Source organism: Lynx rufus, unplaced genomic scaffold (genome assembly GCF_022079265.1).
Source record: "Lynx rufus isolate CCGP_SWC_20201006 ecotype Redwood Valley unplaced genomic scaffold, mLynRuf1.p SCAF_5, whole genome shotgun sequence".
NCBI classification, from domain to species: Eukaryota; Metazoa; Chordata; class Mammalia; order Carnivora; family Felidae; genus Lynx; species Lynx rufus.
The window spans coordinates 158920215-158944766 of record NW_025814867.1 but is presented as its reverse complement, the minus strand read 5'-3'; the positions used below and the strand labels follow the sequence as shown (position 1 = coordinate 158944766).

General features: G+C 52.4%; 1 protein-coding gene across 3 annotated transcripts in view; it reads right to left on the bottom strand.

Annotated features, from left to right (window-relative positions):
- Positions 1–24552, bottom strand: part of PCNT (pericentrin) — a 135532-nt gene that overhangs the window by 5156 nt on the left and 105824 nt on the right. For all 3 annotated transcript variants that reach the window (XM_047099257.1, XM_047099258.1, XM_047099259.1), the window contains 12 exons: positions 23709–23863; positions 19723–19917; positions 18918–19091; positions 18127–18310; positions 16737–16959; positions 16424–16574; positions 15114–15734; positions 11545–11759; positions 10423–10525; positions 9014–9187; positions 2854–2964; positions 1424–1656 (listed from right to left, as the gene is read on the bottom strand). In XM_047099257.1, coding sequence (XP_046955213.1) covers positions 1424–1656; positions 2854–2964; positions 9014–9187; positions 10423–10525; positions 11545–11759; positions 15114–15734; positions 16424–16574; positions 16737–16959; positions 18127–18310; positions 18918–19091; positions 19723–19917; positions 23709–23863 — 2539 coding nt within the window. The remainder of the gene's footprint in view (positions 1–1423; positions 1657–2853; positions 2965–9013; positions 9188–10422; positions 10526–11544; positions 11760–15113; positions 15735–16423; positions 16575–16736; positions 16960–18126; positions 18311–18917; positions 19092–19722; positions 19918–23708; positions 23864–24552) is intronic.

Sequence of the window (24552 nt, the reverse complement as noted above, 5' to 3'; positions counted from 1 at the left end):
ACCTCGATGCCTGTGCCCTCAGCACCTTCCTTGCCACAGCCCCCACAACCGCCCGATGCCCACCAGCTCAGAGTCTCACAGACCCCGGTTCAAATCAGTCTGCAACACCTGCTCCCTTCGCCACTAACGCCATCTAATGGCTCAGGACAAAAGGCGCAAAGACAGAGGCTTTTGCCGCAGGCGCTCCTGGTCAGAAGACTGAGGAGTGCCAGGTGGGTGTCGGGAGGAGCAGCACTGGTGGGGGGGGGGGGGGCTCCCTGACCCCTCCTGGGACGGACCCTCTGTGGCTGAGTGGACGCCCTTCAGAGCGGGCCTTCCTGCTGGCTGTTGCTCCAGGCACCGCTGCCTCTCTGACCACAGGCCCTCTTAGAAGGCATGTCTGCCTCGCATCAAGCCACTGCCGCTGAAAATGCTCCCCCACCGTCAGGAGTGCTGGCGGCGGGGCCTTGGGACTGCTTACCAGCCCCACAGACCACCTACCAGGCTTCCTGTCCAAAAACGCAGAATGGACAGACAGACAGATGGACACACAGATGGGGGGGGGGTGGTCTCTGGTCAGAACTCAGAGGTGAGGGGACTAAGTGGCCTGAGGCTGAGAGTTGAGAGCACGAGAGCAAGGAACCCTGATGGACCGGAATGGCCGGTGCTCAGTCTCTACGGGGAGCAGGGCTCCCACCACCCTCTGCAGCTTGGGGGAGAGAAGCCAGGGAAGGCAGCCCACCCAGCTACTGCGTCCAGCGTGTACCCTCCCACAGACGGCTGGGGCCTGAGGACACACCTTGTGGGCATCATGGAGCGGATACAGCAGTACAATTCTTACTGGGACAAACATTTTTAGAAATTCAGCACATCTTACAATTATAACATAAAATGGATTCTCATCACTGTTAATTTTGAACAGGTCAAAATTTCCAATCACATCAGAGTCACATACCTGTCCCCCAAAAGAGACCCTGTGTAAACAAACGACTGGGACAGTGAGCGGCGTCTGAGGCTGGTGGGACCCCCACAGCCTCCCCTCCCCCAGGAGTGGTCTCATACTCACGATGGAAAACAGCACCTCGTGTGGGTCCCCTGTTCCTATGCACCTGGCCCTTTTTATGGAGCACAAATTTGACTAAAATACAGGAAACTGCAATCTGAAGCAGTGAAATGCAGTTTCGAACTTGATCAGATGTGCCTGTCATCAGAAGGGACCCTGAGAGAGACCCATCAAGGGGCAAGGCACGTTTTGTGATAAAAAGGCATCCCTCAATCTTCTGGTGTCAGAAGGCAGCTGACAGTTTTGCACAACATGATTTCTTGAAGGCAAATGCCACGTATACTTTAAGGCCTCAAGTGTCATCATCTTAGAAAAGAATGTAATTGCACAGTAAGACAACGGAGGACTAAGCCCAATGTGCCTCCTGCTTGCGAAGATTACCTTAATATTGCGATCACAACCCTGACGGCAGTTCGGAACTTTGTAAAAGGGCGAGATGTGCTAATTTTCTTATCAGCTTTGGAAGGAAATACTCCCAAATGAGCGATCATGGAGAGTGTTTCTTGTTCAGAATCCTGGAATCCACCGATCAATAGTAAAAGATACTTCTTTTGATAAATCAGAGCCTTTCTGAAGCTTTCTGCTCTCAAATAATGCAGATATAGTTTTTCCATCTGAAAGAAGAAAAAAGCAAAACAATCATGGAACAAAGACATCTTGCTGACAGAAGTTGTACAGTACGTTTGTACCATTGTGCTTTAAAAAGAACCAGACAGAGGCACCTGGCTGGCTCAGTCGGTGGAGCGTGCGACTCTTGATCTCAGGGTTGTGAGTTCAAGCCCCACGTTGGGCATAGAGACAACTTCAATATATAAATAAATCTTCAAAAAAAGAAAAAGAAAAAGAACCAGACTGTTTTCCTTCTCAGCAAATTGTCACATCAGCCCTGTGTGACCTCTGTCCCCAGGGACGGCTTTGCTGTGCAGAGTTTGATCTCCTGTATCAGACAAAAGGGAGACCACAGACTTCCTTTCCAAGCCTCAAGGGAGCCCCCCAAAGACCCCAGGAATCTGACCACAAGCTAAGGTGCGCTCCTGTGGCGGGGTGGGGTCTCATCCTGGGCCCCCTGGACATCTCAGGGGCTGTGGGAAATCCCTCAAGTCACATAGAGAGGTATGTCCTTATACCCCAATGCTGTGACACAATTTTTCACTCGAGAGGGCTCAGAGCACAAACCTCAGGGCCAACATGATGAGCAGGGCCCTTTCAGGGTGTGGAGACTGTGGTCTAACGGGACTCCAAGCACAGACACGAGGTTTGTGCGGAATGGGGCCAGCTTTCGGATGGAGGTGTTCTCACTTGAACTCCCCTCATGTGCGACAGCTCGACAGCTAGAACCAGCATGTCTCCCGGCTGGAAACAGGCACAGGGCGGGTACGTGTTTTGGCAGCTGTGCTCAGGTCCAGGGGAACCCCATGTCACAAGAATGCTTTTGCTGCTACAATGAACAGGCCAGGGTTTTTAAAGCACCAGGATTTTAGGCGTGGAGGGAGAATGACCAGGCACAGCAGAGAATTTTTAGGGGAAGCGACTCTGCAAGACACGTAAGGGCGGCCACCTGTCCCTACACGACTGTCGGACCCACAGAGTGTGCACCACCGAGAGCAAGCCCCGCCATGCACCGTGCTTCTGGGTGACCGGGACCCGTCCATGCAGGCTCGCTCAGGTGTGGGACGTCTCCGCACCTTCCCCTCAATTCTGCTGTGAGCCTTACACTGCTCTAGAAATAGACAGTCTTTATAAAAACAGACAAAGGGCACCAAGCAGGTGACACCTTGCACACCCAACACGGCCCCCAGACCCGCCCTTACCTTCATGCTGCAGGGGTTTGCATCCTCGCTTGCGGGCAACCCTGCCTCCGGCTGTCGCGGTGAGCTCTGTGACACCGCCCTGTCTTGCCTCCATGAAGACCTGTCCGGCCTCTGTAACGAACCACACACGGCATCGTCCACACGGCTGAGCCAACAGAGGGGTACCCTGAGAAACATGGCCGAGGGCAGAGTCGGCAGGAGATGACCCCTCAGAACCCCAGCCCCAGGGGCAGGGTCATGTTCAAACGGCTTGTTTCTTGCTCCCCCAGGGGTCTTTCCAGGGGGAGGCCCACCCCGGGTGCAAGGGGGCTGGGCGCACATCTCCCGAATGCCATGATGTGGGCCATGCCTGGGCCACCTTCAGCCTCTTTTCGCTGGTGCCTAAGCTGTCACGTGGTATTATCAATCAGATAATACTCACGGGTAGTTGCTACATAGCATTTATTGAAGTATGACTGCACACAAGGTACATTTTTATTAAAAACAAAATCCAAATAATTATGAAAAGAACCCTGAATTCAAAGTGCTAAGCCTGTTAAACACCCTCATACTCTCTGGTCCTAGAAATGCTAACTCCTGGCAGGTGTGAATCCCTGGTTCTACTCCAGCACCAACAAATCACACTCTTGGAAACCTCAGCAAGGGCCCCACATGGGTGCCACGCACACTGAGGATGTCATGACCAGGCAGCGTGTCCAAATGCACACAGCATGGCCTGGACACCACGATGTGTGTGGAAGACGCCCAGAGCTCCAGTAGGGACGCGTTAACAGAGGAGGAGGATCCCACAGTGAGGACAACAAAGGGACCGCCCACATCGGACAACCAGGACCTGTTACTGAGGCCAGAGGGAGCTCCAAGTATTTGGGCCATGTGCACTGTGACCTCCGCCCCTCAGTCTGGAACAGGAATCAAAGGCAGCCTGGTGGCACCAGCCCCCAGCACCAGGACTTGGCTGAAAGGAGGAGCCTAGCACCAGGGTGACCCCGTGGAAGGGCCCTCGCCGGACCCATGATGAGGAAGAAGGAAAAGGACAGATGTTTGTTTTCCTGGTTCTAAAACACAGCCTGGGCTTTTCTGGAAAGAAACACTCTAGAAATGGAAATTGTCTTGGACATGAAGGGCAAAATGCCCCACCAGTTCACTCACAGACTGTGACTTACTCCTTGAAAACACTGATTTCCTACAACGAAAGCAAAAATTATGTAGGACTACACCAAACTAAAAAAGCAAAGGAAACCATCAACCAACAATACATCCAATAAGAAGTGAACATCCAAAATATATTTTAAAAATTCATACAACTCAGTATGACAAACAATCCAATGAGCAGAGGATCTGAACAGTTTTCCCAGGAGACATCCAAGTGGCCAACAGACACCTGAAAAGATGCTCCACATCACTCCTCATCAGGGAAATACAAGTCAAAACCACAATGAGATACCACCTCACGCCTGTCAGAATGGCTATGACCAAAACGACAAGAAACAACAGATGTTGGCGAGGACGCCGAGAAAGGGGAACCCTCTTGCGCTGCTGGTGGGAATGCAAACTGGTGCAGCTGCTCTGGAAAACACTGTGGAGGTTCCTCAAAAAGTTAAAAACAGAACTACCATACAATCCTGTAACTCCACATCTGAGTATTTACGCAAAGAAAATGAAAAGATAATGTGAAAAAAGACCTGTACCCTATGTTAACGGCAGCATTATCTACAAGAGCCAAGATAGAGAAGCCACCCAAGTGTCCATGACAACATGCATGGACCTCGAAGGTATTATGCCAAGTGAAATAAGTCAGACAGAAAAAGACCAATACCATTTGATTTCACTTACATGTGGAATCTAAAAACACGCCCAATGAACAAACAAAACAGATTAGAAACAGGCTCACAGACAAAGAGAACAAACTGGTTGGTGGCCAGAGAGAGGAGGGTCGGGGAACGGACAAAATGGATGGAGGGGACTAAGAGGTACAAATGTCCAGTCGTAAAGAAGATGCAGCAGAGAGAACACAGTAACTGTGTGGTGACGGCTAGTAACCAGACCCAGGGTGGTCCCCGTTTTGTGATGTGTGTGTCGAACCACCATGTTACACACCTGAAGCTAATACAGTATCGTATGTCAATTTTTCTTCAATAGAAATAACTTCCTGATCTCCTTGTGAACTTTCACATAAAGGACAAAAGTGCTCTAATGGTGACTGGGCTTTAGTCCCACAGGGCCAACAGGATGCCTTCAACAAGGGACCTCCAAACACCTGTGAGCAAGTTCCAGAGAAGCAGACAGGGCTGTGAACTGGTGCTGATGACAGCTTTCATCAAGAGTAAAACACGGAGCTTTCGGGGTGCCTGGGTAGCTCAGTCAGTTAAGTGTCTGACTTCAGCCCAGGTCATGATCTCGCGGTTTGTGGGTCCGAGGTCCACATCAGGCTCTGTGCTGACAGTGTGGAGCCTACTTGGGATTCTCCTTCTCCCTCTGCCCCTCCCCTGCTCATGCTCTGTCTCTGTCTCTCAAAATACACAAATGAACTTAAAAAAAAAAAAAAAGATTAAAACGTGCAGCTTTTATAACTTCTCACATCAAAGAACGGAAGTCCTGAGTCTCCTTAGTGCTTGGACCCTACTTCCCCAGTACAGAGGTCCCTTTACTTTATCTCCCACCAGAGCTTCAAACACGCAAAGCAAAACTGGATGGAGCTTGAAGACAGACAAATTCACCATTCTGTTCAGTGATGTCAGTATCTCCCGTGTGGTGACTGCAAACAAGGAGGAGACAGCTCAAAAGGCCACAGGACACCAACCAGCTGGACAAACTGACTTTCACGGGACCCTCTCCCTCCATCCAGCACCAGAAACATCAAGTCCATCACTAACTACCACCCGTTTTTCAGCGGGGGTGGTTGAAAAACAACCCGCTGAAAAACAACCCACACTAGGCCCAGGTGGTTTCCTGGTTAAATTTTAACAAATATTTAAGGAAGAAATAAATACCAGCTCTATGTAATTTCTTCCAGAAAGTAAAAAGAGGAAACATGTTTCATCTTATTTTATGAGGCCAAAACCAGACAATGACAATATAAAAATAAAAAACAAAAAACCAACTCCAGATTAAAATCCCTCGTGAACCCAGATACAAAAATGCTCAACAAAATATTAGCAAATCAAACCCAACAATATATAAAAATAATAAGACATCATGACCAAGTGGGGCTTTTCCTGGTGCCACAAGATAGTCAACATCCAAAAATCAACGTAACGCACCATGTTAACTGACCGAACAAGACAAAACACATCACCATATCAACAGGTGAAGAAAAAGCATAACAAATTAAACATCTGTTCAGGATACAGTCTTTGCACACTAAGGCCGGGGCCTTCACGTGAGTACCTGCTCACCACCCTTCACAGTGACAGAGCAAAGGCCACCCCCAAGACGGAGGACCACGCCTGCACAAACACTTCCAAGTCTGGAAGTCCAGCCTGTACACCAGGCAAGAAAAGAAAATCAAAGGTATTTGCACTGGAAAGAAAAAAATAAAACTTTCTATTCGCAGATGATGTAATTGTCCATGTAGAAAATCCTACAGAAACACTTCGAGGGTTAAAAAGTGAGGTTAGCAAGGTCACAGGACATCTAAGGTCAAGGCAAACCTATGAATGTTGATGTGTTTCCATACACTAGCCATGAATAATTGGAAAGCAAAACATTTGAAAAGTACCATTTACAACAGGCCCCTGAAAAATGAAATATTTAGGTAAAAATCTAACAAAATGTTTTTAGAATATGAATGCTGATGACTACAACATGTTTAAGAAATAAATTTTATGGGATGCCTGCGTGGCTCAGTCAGTTGAATGTCTGACTTTGGTTCAGGTCATGATCCCATAATTTGTGGGTTTGAGCCCCGTGTTGGGCTCTGTGCTGACAGCTCAGAGCCTGGAGCCTGCTTCGGATTCTGTGTGTCTCTCTCTCTGCCCCTCCCCTGCTTATGCTCTCTCTCTCTCTCTCAAAAATAAACAAACATAGAAAAAAAAAAGAAAAGAAAAGAAAAAAAAAAGGAAGAAATTTTAAGAGATTTAAATACATGAAGGGACATCCCAAGTTCACAGATGGGAAGATTCAATACCGCTAAATTCAATAACAGTTACAGTTATACAGTCAAGATGTCAATGCTTGCCTAAACCTCTATAATAGCGTTATTGAAATATAAATCACATACCATAAAACTTATCCTCTGAAAACAGTTGTTCAACAGGTTTTTAGTATGTTCATAGAATGCGATGATCACCAATGTGTAACTGGAGGAGGTTTTGTCACCCACACCTATCAGGCAGCTGGTGAAGGCCAGGAGACCAGAACAGAGAACACACACACACACAACTGTGGAGCAACTTCTGACTTTGGCAAAGACAAACTGCTAACAAAAGACAATCTTCAACGTATGCCAGAATAACTGGATATCCTTGACCTAACCCTCAGACCAAAAAAAAAATAAAAATAAAAATAAAAATCAAAGCAAAATGGATCCTAGACTTAAACGTAAGAAGTAAAACTATAAGCCTCTTGGCACAATCCATAAAAAAACAAATTGACTTTATTAAAATTAAAACTGTTGTTTTGCAAAGAGTACTACCTACGCAGAAGAGACAACACAGACTGGGAGAAGAGATTTGCAAAACATACCACAATATATGAACTGGAAACACAACAAAATAAGAAAACAATGCCATTTAAAAGTGGGCGAAGACTACTTGCAACTACACGGATGGAACTATAGGGTATCATGCTAAGCAAAATAAATCAGAGAAAGATATGGTGTGATTTCACTCATATGTGGAATTTAAGAAAAAGATGAACATATAGGAAGGAAAGCAAAGATAGGATAAAAACAGAGAGGAAGACAAACCCTAAGAGACTCTTAAATACAGAGAACAAACTAAGGGCTGATGGAGCGGAGGTGGGTGGGGGATGTGCTAGATGGGTGATGGGCACCGAGGAGGACACCTGTTGTGATGAGTACTGGGTGTTATGTATAAGTAATGAACTACTACATTCTATTCCTGAAATCATTATTATGCTATATGTTAACTTGGATTTCAATGCAAATAGATAAAGGGGGAAAAAAACACAAGTGGGCAAAGACTTGGAAGGACTCTTCACTAAAGAAGAAACACAGATGTCGCCGCGCACTGCGGGACGCTACAAGAAAAGGCACCGCCCACCCCAAGCGTGCAGATGCTGAGGGACCGGACTCCCACGTTCCGTTCAAGGGCAAGTGAAATGGTGCAGCTATTGGGCACTCGGCAGGGTTCGGCAGAAATGTGACGGGACACGGCGTCCCCTCCTGGGTATTTACACCGGAGAAACGAACCCTGCTCACAGCAGCTTCCAGGAGCACTGACCACAATCGTTGAGCACTGGAAATAACCCCAATATTCTCCAGCAGCCAGACGGCTGAACTGAGGCACATCTGTGCACGGACGCTGCTCAGCAGCACGAGAGAGGAGCTGTTGATGCGCCAACGCCCAGCATGATCTCGTGGGCGCTAGGAGAGAAGTGAGGAGCCCTCCGAAACGTTACACACCGTGTGGGCCCGCTTCTGTGGCACCGGGAGAAGGCAAACCACAGAGAGCCAGGCCGTGCCTGCCGGCAGCCGGGAACAGGATGTGCTGCTGGGCCATGTGCTCCGCTAACAGTGTGGTCACACGGGGCACGAGAATCCACATGTGTGTGAAAACTCAAATGGCATCCTACCAGGGGCAGATTTTACTGCATACAAGTCCAAAAAACAATTAAAAATTTTTTCATCATAAAAGTAAAATCAGGGACATGACAATCTAAATATAAAAGAAAAAAAAAATCAGGCATTCTAAGAAGAAAGTCTACCAAACTATACAATCAGGAAAATTGAGGTCGTTTTCATTACGTAAAAGTCAAACGAACAGATTTCTTTTCATGAACATGTATCAAACATCATCTCCCGGCAAGGGTCCCGTGTCTGTGTACAAAGTGGAAAACCTGCTGAAATGTTATATAAGGCATCTGGCATCTTGGGGAGGTCAGAGCCCATGACAGCTAACTGGAAAGAACCAGCACTCAAGCCCACGGCCCAGAGGAAGCCCGGTTCACGCCATCTCCGAGCAGAAGCACCAGTACGTACGCTCCGGACACGGCCCTTCAGCAGGTGCTGCTTCAGAGACGTCTCCAGCTGGGACACCGCCAGGCGCAACTCAGCCTTCTCCTGGGTCACTGTGCACAGAGCTTTCGTGAGGGAGTCATTGTCTTTCAGCAGGACATCCACCAGCTGGACCTGCAGCTCTGCTGGCATTTTTTTCTTGAAAAGAGAAAAAAATTAATGGATATACGTTTTTTGTTAAAAGGTACACACTTTAGGGGTCCCTGGGGGCTCAGCTGGTTGAGCGGCTGATTTGATTTCAGCTCTGGTCATGATCCCAAGGTTGTGAGATCGAGCCCCGGGTTGGGCTCTGCGCTGGAGGTGGAGCCTGCTCGAGAATGTCTCTCTGCCCCTCACCTGTTCACGCACGCTCTTAGTCTAAAAAAAGAAAAGGTACACACTGTGTATTTTTACTGTTGGTTATTTTCAGGAATTATAGTTTTACCCATATTTGGGGTTCAGTGACAGCTTGTGGGGCTAAGAAGAGCTGTCCATCTATGGGAGGGAAAACAGTAAGTGATCAAAGCACATTTCTCTTTGATCCTGTAAGAAACTGACTTCGCACAGCCCTGGGCTGCATTGACAGGGCCAGCCTGCTACAGAGCACCGGCCTGCTCACAGCTCTGTGAGCACACAGAGGGCCCAGAGAGCACCGTGGGTTCTTCCCCGAGGGTCCGACGAGTAAGTCCCTTAACACAGGTTCGTTACTTCCATAATCAGAGCCACACTCAGCCTACAGCAGGCACAGGACACTGACAGAGGCACTGGTAAATAGGGCAGGATGCACCACACTGACCCCTCATGCTCAGCAGGTACAAGGTCCCCTGCTGCCTACACGCATGCTGCCTTCACAATAAACAGGATGTTTTCACAATTACCAAGGAACATCTACCAGGAATTTGTGTCAGACACCACGACTTTTTTTTTTTAACGTTTATTTTTGAGAGCTGGGGGGAGAGGGGGGCAGAGAGAGAGGGAGACACAGAATCTGAAGCAGGCTCCAGGCTCCGAGCTGTCAGCACAGAGCCCGACATGGGGCTCGAACTCATGAACCATGAGACAGATCATGACCTGAGCCAAAGTCGGATGCTTAACCAACTGAGCCACCCAGCTGCCCCAGCAACCACAACTTCTGATCACCTTCCTACAAGGCAACACCTTCCCACGCAGCTGACAGGCGCAGCTGAGAGCTCAGGCTCTCAACCCAGGTGTACATGGAGCAGGCTGGGCCTGGGGCAGAGCAGCCCGCGCCCCTCTGGGGGGGAGTGCCTGAGCATCGGCAAGGTCAGGCGGCTTTCTGGGGGCAACACGTGGCAATGCCCAAGAAGACACCCACTTCTCTGTGGCAGCGGAGGAGGGATACAAGGAACCGCAAAGGCAGCCCCACCTCTCACCTGGGAGGAGTTGGGTGCGCTCAGCTCAGACTTGAGTTCCTCTAACGTGTGCAGTAAGGACGTCACTGCTTTCTCATTTGATGATGTCCAGTCGCCAATTGTCCTGTGAAAATAAACAGACACTTAGAAGGTTCACCCAGATCCCAACTGACAATTACCCAAAGCCACTGGGAACGCGTGGAGAGATGACAAATGGGTCCAACGCAGCCCCAGGAGGACTTGCTTATGACTGCTTCGTCAAGCCATGCCCTGTCCACAAAGTTAGGGACTCGGGGCCTCTCTAATGACAGTGGTGGCCCTGAGGTGGTGCAGCCCTGTGCACAGTCTGAGAAGCCCAGGAAAGTCTGCTCAGAGGTCATAGTGCTGTATAAACAAATCCAATTACAGACGGGAGAACCGTATTTGCTGTTTCTGTGCATACAGGAAAAGGCAAATATTAATTTAATTAATTATAGTGTCAACACTCCTGTCAGTCCCTCAACCGTGCAGACACACCCTGGTCACATGAGTGGTGATCCTGAGGACATGGGCAAGGCAGACACAGCACGGATGCTTGGCCCCACCCAACCGCGGTGGGAGTGGGCAGGAGGGGCCTGGCGTCAGGTCCAGACCCTCTGGGTGGTGAGCAATTGTAAAAGGGCATGAGGAGAACAGATCTAAAAGAAACTTGGATTTTTCTCTCATATCAAAATAGAGAAAACACATGCTGTCAACACCTTTCAGGAGAGTGCTGCCCACAAATGTGTCAACACGTGGCGAGAGAAACAAGCGTCTGTTGCTTAAAAATGGGGACCTGGGGGCGCCTGGGTGGCTCAGTCGGTTAAGCGGCCGACTTCGGCTCAGGTCATGATCTCACGGTCCGTGAGTTCGAGCTCCGCGTCGGGCCCTGTGCTGACAGCTCAGAGCCTGGAGCCTGTTTCAGATTCTGTGTCTCCCTCTCTCTGACCCTCCCCCGTTCATGCTGTGTCTCTCTCTGTCTCAAAAATAAATAAACGTTAAAAAAATTAAAAAAAAAAAAAAAAAAAATGAGGACCTGACACCAAACACCGGCGCCAGCCTTGTGCACGCTCCTCACGGAAGAGACGGGGCTCGCGGGGGCGTGGCCGGAGCCCACGCGCTCACCTGTCCACCGTCTGGCTGACCAAGCTGGTCAGGAGCCCGGCGGCCCAGAGCAGCTGCTGCCGGACCTTCTCCAGGCTGAGCCGCTGCTCCTGCAGCCGCGCCGACTCCGGGCACTGGCGCTGGCGGGCCTCCTCCTTCGCCTCCAGGTCCTGAACTGTCCGCTGGAGCTGCCGGATCTTGTGCTCGTCACGCTGGCGCCGCAGTTCCAATTCTCGCTATTGTCAACGGCAAAACAACAGACGGGCCCTTCGTGCGCACGTTCCAGAAGCAGAAGGCAGAAGCCCCGCCCTCAGCAGGGGGCGGCCCCTGGCCGGCACCCTCCACACGGGGCGTGGAGTCAGGGCAGCCCCCCTGCCTCAGACGGACGGGGTCTCGGTGGTGAAGGCTCAACCTGCATTTCTGAGAACTGTCAGGCTCTCACCAGTGTGAGGAGGGGACGCCACATGCCGAAACAAGGAGGAGTCTTCACGGGCCCCAGTTCTGGCACCCGACCTTGACGTGCGCGCGCACACACGCCAACACACGGACACGGGCAGGGTCAAGCACCTGCACTAAGTGCAAACCGCCTCACTTACAAAATGCCCTTCAGCACGGAGTGTGCCGGGTGCCTGGGAGAAAGCGAACAGTCCCCAGCTTCCTGCCCGACACGGGGATCTGGGCCCCCTCCAGGGAGACAGAGGGAGTCACCTGGTGGAAACCCCTCTGGGCAGCCATAAACGTGACAGGGGCGGCCCGGTGGAGCTTCCGTGGGTGAGGAGGCCCCAGGAGAGGCGGGAGGCGGCACCGTGTCTGGAGACAAGCAGACAGATACCCGCGGAATTGGGAGGGAACCTCGGGTGCCCAGAACCCGGCCCGGGCCTCCCTCGACACGCCCCGTGCATCGCGGACCACAGGCTCTTCCTGGCATCGCTCGATTAACGCTCCAGCCTCGTGAGGACACAGGGATCATTACTTTTCTATTTTCCAAGTTAGGAAAGCAACATACCAAGAAACCTACAGGTTTATTTTTATAAGTAAAATAAAAAATAAATAAAATAAAAAATTAAACTTACTTTTAAAAAAAAGTTTAACCATCAACAGTGAAAATAACACCACAGGGGCTACATCAATCACTTCAAATTCTTTCCAAGATGCATCATGAAGAACAATTACTTATTTAACTTAGGAAACATTTTCTTTGCATTTTTTAAGCAATCACGTTACCACTCGTTTAAAAAAAAAAATCAAAATTCAGTAATAGGGTTTGGCTGAAAACTTTAGAGACAGTTTGGGGAAGTCCATAAGAGGTACACGAAGGCTACAGGCCACTGTTCCCATGGAGAAAGAGTAAACACACACACACACACACAATCTGGAACACGTTTGGGGATCCTGTGTGACGAAGGCCCACCTGGGGCTTGACTCTACTTGCTTCCTTCACAAAACAACATGGGGTGCTTCCCGGCCGCACGGCGCCCATTCTGTCACACCTCCAAACTACTCCTGCGTTTCCAAGACTCTGGGCAGTAAATGCAGCCACTACAGCAAGGGCTGCTTACGCCACTGCGAAGGCCACGTGCAAAACATATTGCCGCTGACACACACCGCAGCGCGGACGAGCCCCAAAAACATCAGGAAAGGAGTCAGACAAGGAAAGGCCACGCGGGCGGAGCGGGGGGGGGGGTGGTTCCTTCATAGGAAGGTCCAGCACAGGCCAATCTGCAAACAGACCGTAGACTCGCGGTGGCCAGGGCTGGAGGAGGAAGTGAGGGTGAGCGCTAACAACATGAGGCTCAACACGGGGTGGTGAACACAATCTACAGCTGGCTGTGGTGACGAGTCCACAGCTCTGAGTTTGTACTAAAACTGCAAAGGACGCAATTCAGGTTGGTGAACTCCACGTATCTCAGTGAAGCTGTTAAAACATACTGATCACACTCCCCACATGAACTTCCAAAACTACTTTTATACCATTTGGGGGTCTGATTTATCTTTGTTAACACTTAGAAATCTAGACTTTTGATTTTAGAAACACATAGTCATTTCTCAAACATTTCACGGCAGGCTAACCACTGAAAAGACCAGGCCACTGATTTTCCTTGTGTGTTTTTAAAAAATATTTTTAGTATATGTGCTGCCAAAGTGAGCACTAAAAAAGATTTTTAAAGAGGGCAAAACATACGTGAATCCACATGAAGACACAGGATATAATTTTCTCAGAAATAAAGGCTCTGGTTGACATAAAATATATCTAAAAGTAACATTTTATCCAAAAAATAAAAGGAACACTTCTCAACCTGTGAGGCAAAAATCATCCCAGTATGAAAATCAAAGACACCACAACTTTATGGGGTGCCTGGGTGGCTCAGTTGGTTAAGCGTCCACCTTTGGCTCAGGTCATGATCTATCTCATGGTTCATGAGTTCGAGTCCCATGTCAGGCTCTGTTCTGACAGCTCAGAGCCTGGAGCCTGCTTCAGATTCTGTGTCTCCCTCTCTCTCTACTCCTCCCTTGCTCATGCTCTGTCTCTCTCTCAAAAATAAACATAAAAAAAAAAAGACACCACAACTGTAAAAGTACAGACCAACATCTCTCATGAACATAAATGCAGAATCCTTAACAAAATACTAGCAAACCGAATCCAGCACTATATAAAAAAGAATCCTACACCAAAGTTAAGTGGGATTCATCCCATGAGCGCAAGGCTGGCTCCACTGGTGAAACCGAAAGAGAAACGCGACATTAAGAGAATAAAGGGCAAAAACCATAGATTTCAAGACACCAAAACCACAAATCCAGCTCACTCTCGAGACTGAAAACAAGACACAAAAAGTCTGAATAAAACAGGTACCCTGAGAATCTCCTCTGATGAAGGGCAGCTGTCACAGCTGGGGGTGGAGGACGGGTAAGAGGCTGCAGCACCTCCACTCAGCACTGCAGGAGGGACGAAAGGCACCCGGACCAGAAAGGAAAAAGTAAACCTACATCTCCGTGCAGGTGACGTGATCTCATATGCAGAAAAGCCCAAAGAACGCATCAAATGACTGGGAACAACAAACAAGCGCAAGGGCACAAGATGCAAGATCGACAGAAGGCCCAACGGCATTGCTCTAGGCCAGCAGGGAACCATCTGCTCACGGAAAGAAGAAACCAGTTCCACTTACGACAACACCAACCCCTAATAAAACACTCAGAACAACAGAACCACAGCGTTAACTAAGCTCGTCATCTGAAAACAGCAAAACGTGGCTGAAAGAAATCAAAGACCTGAACGCGCGGACAGACTTCCAACCTCACAACCCGTGGAAGTAACATCGCTGAGGTGGCCTCACCCCCCAAAGTGACCTGCAGAGTCAAGGCTGGGCCCCAGAACCCTACGGTCCCCGAACACCCAAGCCCTGACAACGAGCGAGGTTGGAGACTCACGCTTCTCGACATGGAAACCTACAAAGCTGCGATAACCAGGGGGCAGCAGGGGACAGCGCACGGACCAGCGGGACGAAGGAGTGGCCCAGGGTCAGGCCCCCCATGTGGCGCTCTCGGCCCCCTGGCTGGCTGCTGGGTGCCGACGCGGTCGGCGGTGCTCTCACCAGTCTCTCCTTGTCTCGAGCCTGCCTCTTCTCCATGTCGGCCCGGCCGGGCCTCGTCTCTGCTCTCCTCCTTGCGTCCTTGTGTCCTTCCCGTGCAGCCAGCCTCGCCTGTGAGCGCTTTAATCCTGCCTGCTGCTGTGAGGACCTCTCCCCCTCTGTCGGCTCCCGAGCCTGGGCGGGCTCCACAGCGGAGGTCTGCGTGCCCCTTACCTCCTTCTCCCTCTCGATCTCCGCACGCTGCTTCTGCACATCGGCCACCAGCTGCCGCTGCACCTGCTCCAGCCTCGCCTGCAGCTCCGCCGCGCGGGACTTCTCTTCCTTCAGCTTCCTCAGCAGAGCGCGATGCGCCGGGGCCTCCTGTGCTCGGCTGCTCAGCTGCTCCGTCAGGAGGCGCTCGTGGCGCAGGGCCGTGGCCAGCTCCAGCGACCGGTCCTTCTCGGCCTCCAGGCTGCGCCGCAGCTCGGACAGCTGGCTCCGCTCCTGCGCCAGCAGCGCCTCACAGCGCGAGGCCTCGATCCGCAGCTCCTTCTGAAGGTTGTCCTTTGCCGTCTGCTCGTGCTTCAGTGCAACGCACAGTCTATTACTCTGAGCGTGCTGCTTCTCCAAAGAGAGTCTTAGCTCCTGTATCAGGGAAGAGATGGGAAAAAGCAAATCAAGAGAAGTGTCAAAACCATCTTCCTGCCCCAATTTCTGTTCATATTCTTCAACCTAGCAATTACGCTTTTTTATCCTACAGGTACAAGAAAACCATATAACAATTCTTCTGTTACTTTGCCATTTTTATTCAGGGATGAAGTACTTTCCTGAAGCAGTGTTCAGTAAATGCACACCTTCCCTAGAACCACAACACCCTGGACACTCAGACACACGATGTTTTCGCCAAGCCACAGTCCCCGGGTGGGTGAAAGACGCTTTTGCCCAGCCCTGGGACTGAGGAACACAGAGCACCTGCCAGACCCGTGGCCATCAGAGATGCCAAACAGCATGCAATTCACACACACAACCTCCACTGCACAGAGAAGCCGGGTCACTGCCATTTGGGCAGTCTGACACGCACTTCCGAGGCTGTGCTCCGTGCGGCCAGACAGTGGGGGTTGTGAGCACCCGTCTGTCACCACGAAGACGCTGCTGTACCGCAGACGCAGGCCTGCTTCACTGCTGTTACACCCTGCCACCAGGCACGTGACCACAGGGAGACGGGGAGCTGGGCCCTATGAGGAGCTGCGCTCCCACCTGCCAGCCCCACTGCCCCCCACCAACCCCCCCACCTGCCAGCCCCGCCGCCCCCCGCCAGCCCCGCGCCCAGGCACCTCCAGGGTCTTGGAGCTCTGGCCCTCCCTCTGCAGGTGCTGCAGCTGCTCCTCCTCCAGCCGGGTCTGCAGGGCGCGCTCCTTCCCGCGCTCGCTCTCCAGCTCCTGCAGCGCGGCCTTCAGGTTGCTCTCCTTGCTGTCCAGCACAGACCTGTGCAGGAGAGGCAGTGACACACCAGGCTGCAGCGCCTGGGCCGTAGACAGACCCGGGGCACCTATCACAACACGCGCACACGCCGCGTTCCTCGACAAAAGTGCGGACAGAACCAGGGAGCCAGGAGGTGCTGTGTGGGAGGAGGGTTAGGGCCCCCACCTCAGCTGGAGGACCTCCTTCTGTGCCTCGCTGAGGGATGCCAGCAGCCTCTCGTTGTCCTGTTTACACTCGCGGAGCTCAGATCTTAAGTCTCTGACGACGGTCTGCTCTACCACCAGGAGCTTCCGAACGCTGCTGGCTTTCTCTTGCTCTTCATTCAGCGTTTTCTGTACGTCACTTGCTATACGTTTTTCCTGCTCAACCTTGTATGCCAATAACTCAACTGAGAAAGACGTTAGGGGACATAAGATACCATTACTCGTGAATCTCGGGTGAGCTGTACAAATGATTTCACAAACTGAAGACAAACCAGTACGGAGAGGGAGATGTATTCACTCTCAGGGAAAATGAGTTTTCCAGGCCGATGGCCAGGACACCGGAGGCTCACTCCCTCCAGGCCTCGGGGCACCCAGAGTCGTGCAGGCAGAGTGGCCGTGCAGACCAGAGGATGGGACGCGGCTCCCCAGGGCCAGCTGTTCAGGTCCGGGGTCTCCTGGAGGCAGGAGTGAGGACTGAGCCGAGATGGACGTGCACGAAGACCAGGTGTGACCGTCTCCACAGTCGTCCTAAATCGCCACCTCACCCATCACTCCAACACTTCGTGCTTCCCAACAGAGACTGCCTCGGCCCTAGCAGCTTCCCCAGAGAACTCTCCCAAGACTTAGCAAAGAAATAACCCTGGTTCTCTACAGTCTCCCGGGGAAAAAGGAAGGGAAAGAGACGGTCAATCCTCCATGAGGCTGGCACTACTCCCACACCAGAACTCAGAGACTGGAAGCTACACACCAGTAGCCCTCATGCATTTAGATGCAAAATACCAGTAAGTCCGGCCCAGAAATGCTCACGAGGTAATGCAACATGGCCCAAACACAAAGCATTGCAAGGCCTGGCCCATCATTCGGCACCCAGCACTAGGAAGAGAAGGGGCTGTGCACGTGGATGGAGAGCATGTGCAGAGACCACTGCTGGCAGCCTGTGTGAGGGTGTGAGGCGGAACACCTCTCCTATGGCCGGACGCCTGCCACAGCGGCACGCGACGGCCTAACCGGAGCAATCAGTAGGAGGAGGTGGCAGATGGGAAGGAGAAAAGAAAATGCTTTTTATTCAGAGATGATGTGAATATCTATAAGAAAGTCCCAAGGAACCTAAATTAACATAAACGCGTAAAACAGGCTGCTTAGACCTAGTGCAAGCCCCAGGGACTCCCAGACACGGTCCTGCTGGTGCCCAGCGCTCACACCAATACAGACCCCCCACTGCCTGGGCGGCGCCACAGAGTCGCTTTTCCAGGAGTTCTGTGAACTAAGAAATGCCGAGGCCGATGGTCCCCATGCCCAGGGACCCGGACAGACCAGCCCCAGTGCTGGGCAGCGGGAGGGGCAGTGCTCACCCTGCCTGCGCAGCTGGTGCTCCTGCCGGCTCCCGCGGGCCTCCGCGCTGGTCAGCGCCGCACACAGCTGCTGCAGCTTCTCCTGGTTCTGCAGGTGAGTCATCCGCAGCTGGGCGCGCAGAGCCTGGATCTCGGACAGCAGGCTGCTCCGGTCTGACAAGCGAAGGTGCTCCAAGGACTTTTCCTGCAGGTATCCCCGGAGCCGGGGTGGCAAAGGAGGGAGAGCAGGGTCACAGACATGGCCACGTGGAGGAGCACCCCCTGGACGGGGGAGCAGGGAGCACGTCCCAAGGGCGGGGGAGGCTGGGCCAGGCCAGGCCAGCATCTCCAGGCACAAACAGCCCACTGTCCACAAATTCTCGCTTCCAGCTTCATGGGCACAAGCTTGGGGACCGAGCAAGAACAAATTCACAGGACAAAGGTGGCCTAGAACACAGGCACAGAGGCCCCTGGGGACCTTCAGGCCTCACTTGCACCCTGGTCTGTGCCAGAGGCTGCTCTGACCTGCCACAGACCCTGCATCTGGATTCTAGTGCCCTCTCCTACAAGGGACCTTGGGGAAGCAGGCCCCCCAGGGCCCTCACAGTGCCGGGCTCCCACGCACAGCCTGGGCCAGACCACTTAGCACCACTCTGTTTCCAAGGAAAGGCAGGATATTTCCAGAATAGATTCTATTTGCACACAGACAGGACTTCCGCCTCAGTCACTACCACACTCCAAGGTCAGGGGAAACACAGGGACCAAAATTCACCGTCAGTGGCTCTGGGCACTAAATCGAGGCACGTGCTCACCTGCTCCTGGACCACCTTCTCTAGCCTCTGCAACAGGGAGCTGTGGTCCCCGGGGTCAGAGCCGCAGGGCCGGGGCTGCAACTCGGCCCTCAGCATCTCCCGTTCTTTTCCAAACGCCTCCTGAACGATCTGTAGAAACTCTCCTCTCCAGTCGAGGCACATGTCAGGAAACTCCTAAAATATTGGAGCGAACAGTTCGGCGTTTCCATAAATGCACCCTGCAGGCTGAAGCAGACCACCCAACAGAAGACCACGACCAGCCCAGGGCACGAGAAGCCAAGCCCGCCATCGTGAACGAAGAAGGTGCTGAAGGAGACAGCAGGTAAGACTGAGAAAACGTTGGCAGGCAAACCTTCTTCCCCACCGCTGCTCTGCCAGGCCCTGGGGCGGGTGCCCGCTGACTGGCTGCTCCCGCCCCCACTGTAGGCCTGGGCCCGGCACTGCCCTCTTGCCCACCGCTCCCTCCGCCCCCTGTGGCCTTGGCCAGGGTTCAGCACCTGGCTCTCGCTCTGTGCCACCCCGGGTCCTTGGGTGCAAAGTGGGCACTGAGACCCTGTGGGCTCAGGCCCGGCCCCATGTCCTCCTCCCACTGAGCCCCGCCACACATCCTCCCACGGCCTCTCTTGCCCTTACAGGGCTGGAATGTGCTGGCAAACATGACTGAGAAGGTGACTAGCCAGGAGCACGGCCCCTGTGTCCACTGACGACCCTGTTCTTCCCTTTATTCCACTCACTTGGCCAAGCAACTCACTCAAAGTGCTCCATGCCCACAGCCTATTTTCTTTCAGGCAGAATGCCACCATACCTTCTCTCCCTTTAGGAGTGTGGGGCTCGGATGCCTCCTCAGGGCCGGGATTGCCTCCAACAGGCCAGGGCCTTCCCTCGGGAATCGCTCGAGGGAGGCACTTGGCTCGCCCTTGCTCAGGGCGCTAGGCGGCCCACGGTACTCGGACAAGGCCAGTATGTGGTGGCTCTCATCACACACCATCTGCAGCAAAGCCTGCAACGGGACGTGCATTTCAGAAAGAGGGAAAAGAAGCTTGAAGCTAATCATGCATTCAGCACCCTGCCCACCAATCACGAATGCTCACTAGAGCCACCCACATAGCACCCCCATGGCTTGTATCAAAGAGCAGATTCTGCTGTTCTGTGAGATTTTCAAACTTTCCTCCCCCGTAACCTTCAGAGACTGCTAGAAAAATGGTTTGAAGGACAATTTCTGCTTAAGCTACTCCAAGGACGCCCCACCAGGGTCTGCACAGTGGATGCCACCCCTACCATCCCTTCACTAATCCTGGGTGGGGCTCATGGTGGGGCCTCCCCAGAGCTGCCCCCAGGTTGGGGGCAACACAGTGTCCAAAGTAACCATGAAGGTCCTCACTCCACGTGCAAAGATTCACTCAAGGGGCATGTTAGGCCTAAACTCTGGAGAATAGATGGGAATAGAGGTCTCAAACAGGGAAGTATGAAAGTAGCAACGGGAAGCTATAACAGAGTACAACTATTTAAACAGAAATAGGTTTTGCTAGGACTTTAGTGATGGGACCCAAAAAAGTAAAATACTAACACAAAAGTACAAAACACCCAAACTCCACGTGACGCTTACCTTAAAGACAATTCTCTTTAATAACCCTAGAAACACTTTTACTTTAAAAAACCTTCCGTTTGCTAGACGCCAGGTCTAGCGGCCCAGATGGCGGCCCCTGTGGGTGCGGCTGGAGGTCTACGACCTCCTGCATCCACCCATCCACCCTCATCCTCTGCTTGCAGAGATAGGGAGGGCTGACGTGGCTGCAGATGACTGTCACTTGCCACCTTTTCAACACTCTCCTGATAAACGCAGAAAGAGCACCAGTGGCGAGGGAGGTACTCTGCCCGCACCTTTCCGAGAGCAAAGCTTCCCGTGAGGCCATCGCATCCCTTCAGTGATGTCACAGGACCCCCCGGGTCCGATGCTGGCTGGGGCCTGGAGGTCTGCAATCGGTTTGGACCTTGGGTACCACAGATATAACCACTGGGTCCAAGGAGGTTCCAGAACCCTGTCCTCAGGACTGGCGTTCTGTTCAGGGACCTGCATCGCTGTGACCAGCCCACCCTTCTCGTGACCTCCCATGTCGGCCTGTCACTCGGGTGCCCCTGTCTGCTCCAGCTGATGCACAGTGCGCCATAGGCCAATCACTCGCCCCCACTCATAGCTGCTTCCAGCAGGGCTCCTGAGGAGTCCAAGCCTGGCCACCCACACCCCTTGCTCAGGGCCCCCCCCCCACCAGTATCCCCAGCTTCAGGGCCCCCAGAGCCGTGACCACACCGCGGTCCTGAGACTCGGCCCCTGCGGGCACCACTCTGCCTCACGGGGCCAGCTCTCAGACGACTTGACTCTTGGCGCAGTCGTCCCTCACGGTGAGCAGTGTGGCTTCACGCTCCAGAAACACAGGTGGCAACTTAAACCAGAGTGACCTGAGAAACCTCCCAGAAAACACCCAGACATCAGGAATACTGAAGTTGCCGGTTCCGACTGAAGCGAACAGAGAACTGCAGGCTAACTTCCCAACATCCACGCAGCCCCTGCAGGCAACCTCGGTTGCTTCGCAAAAGGGCTCCAGGGCAAGTACTGGGCTTCTTTCTGGTTTTCCTTTTTCAATCATCTAGTGTTAAACCTCAAAGCCTAAGTACGTACAATTGTCATCAGAACCACGTTTATTCCTTAAAAATTACAAACTCCTCTAACATGAGACTGCCTGGATTGGACACACTAACAGAACATATCTTTAACATTCTATGTCATGTAGAAAATTAAGGAATGCAAAAAAGGAAATTAAAAAAAAACAGCCAAAAAACATACTCCCATATCAAAAAAATTTTTGAGAGAGAGAGAGTATGAGCAGGGGAGGGGAGGTGGAGAGAGACAGAAAGAAAGACAGAGAGAGAGAGAAAGAGAGAGAGAGAGAGAGAGAGAGAGAGAAATCCCAAGCAGGCTCAACACTCAGCATGGAGCCCGCCCAACACGGGGCTGGGATCATGACCTGAGACAAAATCACGAATCGGACACTTAACTGATTGAGCCACCCAGATGCCTCTCCAATTTCAATTCTTAAAGGAGCAAGATGAACACAATTTTGGAGATTTTACTTAACCTCAAAATCATTTTCTTTTGATGGCATTGTAACAGCAATGTAACAGGAATGTTTTCACCATGTGAATAAAACACAGCAGTGACATTGTATTGGTTTGCTTATTCAGCCAAGTCTGTGCCAGTGGTTTTGACGAAAAACGATTCACTAAACTGGTGAGAGAAAAGAAAACTTATTAAAAGTTCTGGGTGATGGAGGCGTTAACCAATCTTCCTGTGGGATCACCGTGTAAACAACATGTGTGTATTAAACCAACACACTGTATACCTGAAGCTTACACAGTGTCACATATCAATTAAAACTAGAAAAAGTGTTTTTAAATTCCGCTCCGAGTTTAGCCGCAGCAAGCTGAGTGTGGCTTCTCTCCTCCCTCCTCTGGTGAGAACCAGGCTCTGACCCCAGGGCACAAGGGGCTTTAGATCTGTGGAGTTTGGCTGTGAGAGGTCACCAAGGGCCCAGCTCCGTGACCTGGGGACCAGCAGCAGTGGGCAAGCGGGGCTGCGGCAGGTGGTTCACACAATGACTCCCTGTCAGCAGTGGGTCAGTATGAGCCCAGCTCGTCAACGGGGCTGAGGACGGCTGGTCTTGGTGGCCGTGTGACCAGGTCTGCCAATGAAAGACGGGGGGTGGGGGCAGGGGACGGGAGGGATATTCCTGGAAAACAACCTCAAAGGAAGCACTGGGCCCATGTTTTGTCTGACCCTAGAAGTGCCACAGGCTTCCTGTTGGTGGCACAGGGAAGGAATGAGCGAGTGCGGGGACACTGGTGGCCTCTCTAGGTATACACTTGGAGCCAGCGCACCAGGAGCCAACTCCCAGTATGGTCCAGTGATAAATGTTGTGTGCCGTTCAAGCCAGCTGAGTCAGAGCTGAGGCTGCCCATCAAAACTGCCCGCACTGCTACACGAGTGCAGATAATAACCTTTCTTCTCAAGTGTCAACTTCAGGGACACACAGAAAAGAGCGGAGAGCAGAAGGCAGAATGGTCTAGGCCCTGAGGACACAGAGACAACCCCTCCCGAGCAGCAGCTCCCACAGCAGAGTGGGCTGGGCTCTCCAATGTGGCCCCGCAGCCCTGTGTCAGCAGAGTGGGTCATGCGGTCCCTGCTCCGCTGCTCGGTCCCAGGCAGGCACCTGGTGGAGGGCGGCCCAGTCACGAGCACAGGCCCCAGTTGTTTTAGGAAAGGCTAAAGGTCAATCTCCAAAACCAAACAAAACTTACAACCACTTCTCCCCAGAGGGTCACGCATTGTGATACCTGAACTCAATTCAGGAAGATTAACCTTACTTTTTGCCTTTTGTGATTCACCACAACAGCCACCCCTGAAAGTCCCCTGTGCGCTGTGCCGCAGCAGGTGCAGGAAGAGCTGGTCCTGCTCTCGGGACCCCAGCGCCCGGAGCTCCCACAGCTCTCCCCTACCGCCCCACTCCCCCCACCCCCCCACCTGCCATGCTGGGCTCTCGCCTGGGATACCTGATCCCAAGCTCCCCACGCCAGCAGACTCTCCCCCTATGGAAACACGTTAGAGCACGGCGAGACCCCACGCAGCTGGCCCTGTGGTGTGACGCACGCACCCTGACGTGGCACCCACAGGGCAATCACGGCGGCCGCACACGGAGGCCCATCGACACCGCGCACCCTGCTCCCGCCAGCCCTTACCTTCACTTGTTTCGGATGGACTTCCTTCTCCTTCATGGCTTCCAGCGGCTGTGGGAACCTTCCAGAGGCGGGAAGCAGCACCACAGGACTTGCTGTGGGGGCATCGAGTCTTCCCGAACCTTGGCTCAGCATGTCTCCAAACCCCGAGCCATCACCTAAAAACACAGCACAAAGTCAGGGTCTACACTCCAACTCTCTGCCAGTGTACTGGGGGACACCCTGCAAGTGCCAGAGATGTGGCCAGACCCCTGCTTCATGGTGCCACATGAGGCCCCGGCCCTGAAGACGACATCAACAGACCACCAAAGACGGCAAAAACGTGTTTATAAACACCTAAGACTACACAACCACACAGATGAAGAAAAAGTTTTCACGTTCACCATGTTAACACCTGTGACTCCAACATAAAACCCTTCGTAGTACCTTGGCTCATGTTTACTCTTGTGCAGAAGTATGTCTCCTTATTCCCCGAAGACAGGACACAGCCCGCAGGGCTCGCACGGCAAGCGCCGTGGCTGACGCGCCCGCAGGGCCCACCCAGCGCACCCGGAGGCGGCTGTGCAGACATGGAAGACGTCAGCCCGAGGCCCCCGTGCAGGCTGCGGGACGAGCAGCAAGCGTCTGGCCAGGAAGAGGTGAACATGCCTGATGGGGTGGGTGGAGACCAACCCTGAAAGCAGCCAGCCTAAAGTGGAGAGCCCTCAACAGTCCAGCATCTGAGACACCAGGAGCTCCTGATGGGAGGGGCCTCAGAAAGGAATGGGACACCGCTCAACAGCATGCGGTGGGTCCCTGGGCCTGCAGCCCGCCGCCAGTCCACGGAGACCTGGAAAGCGGAGGGAGG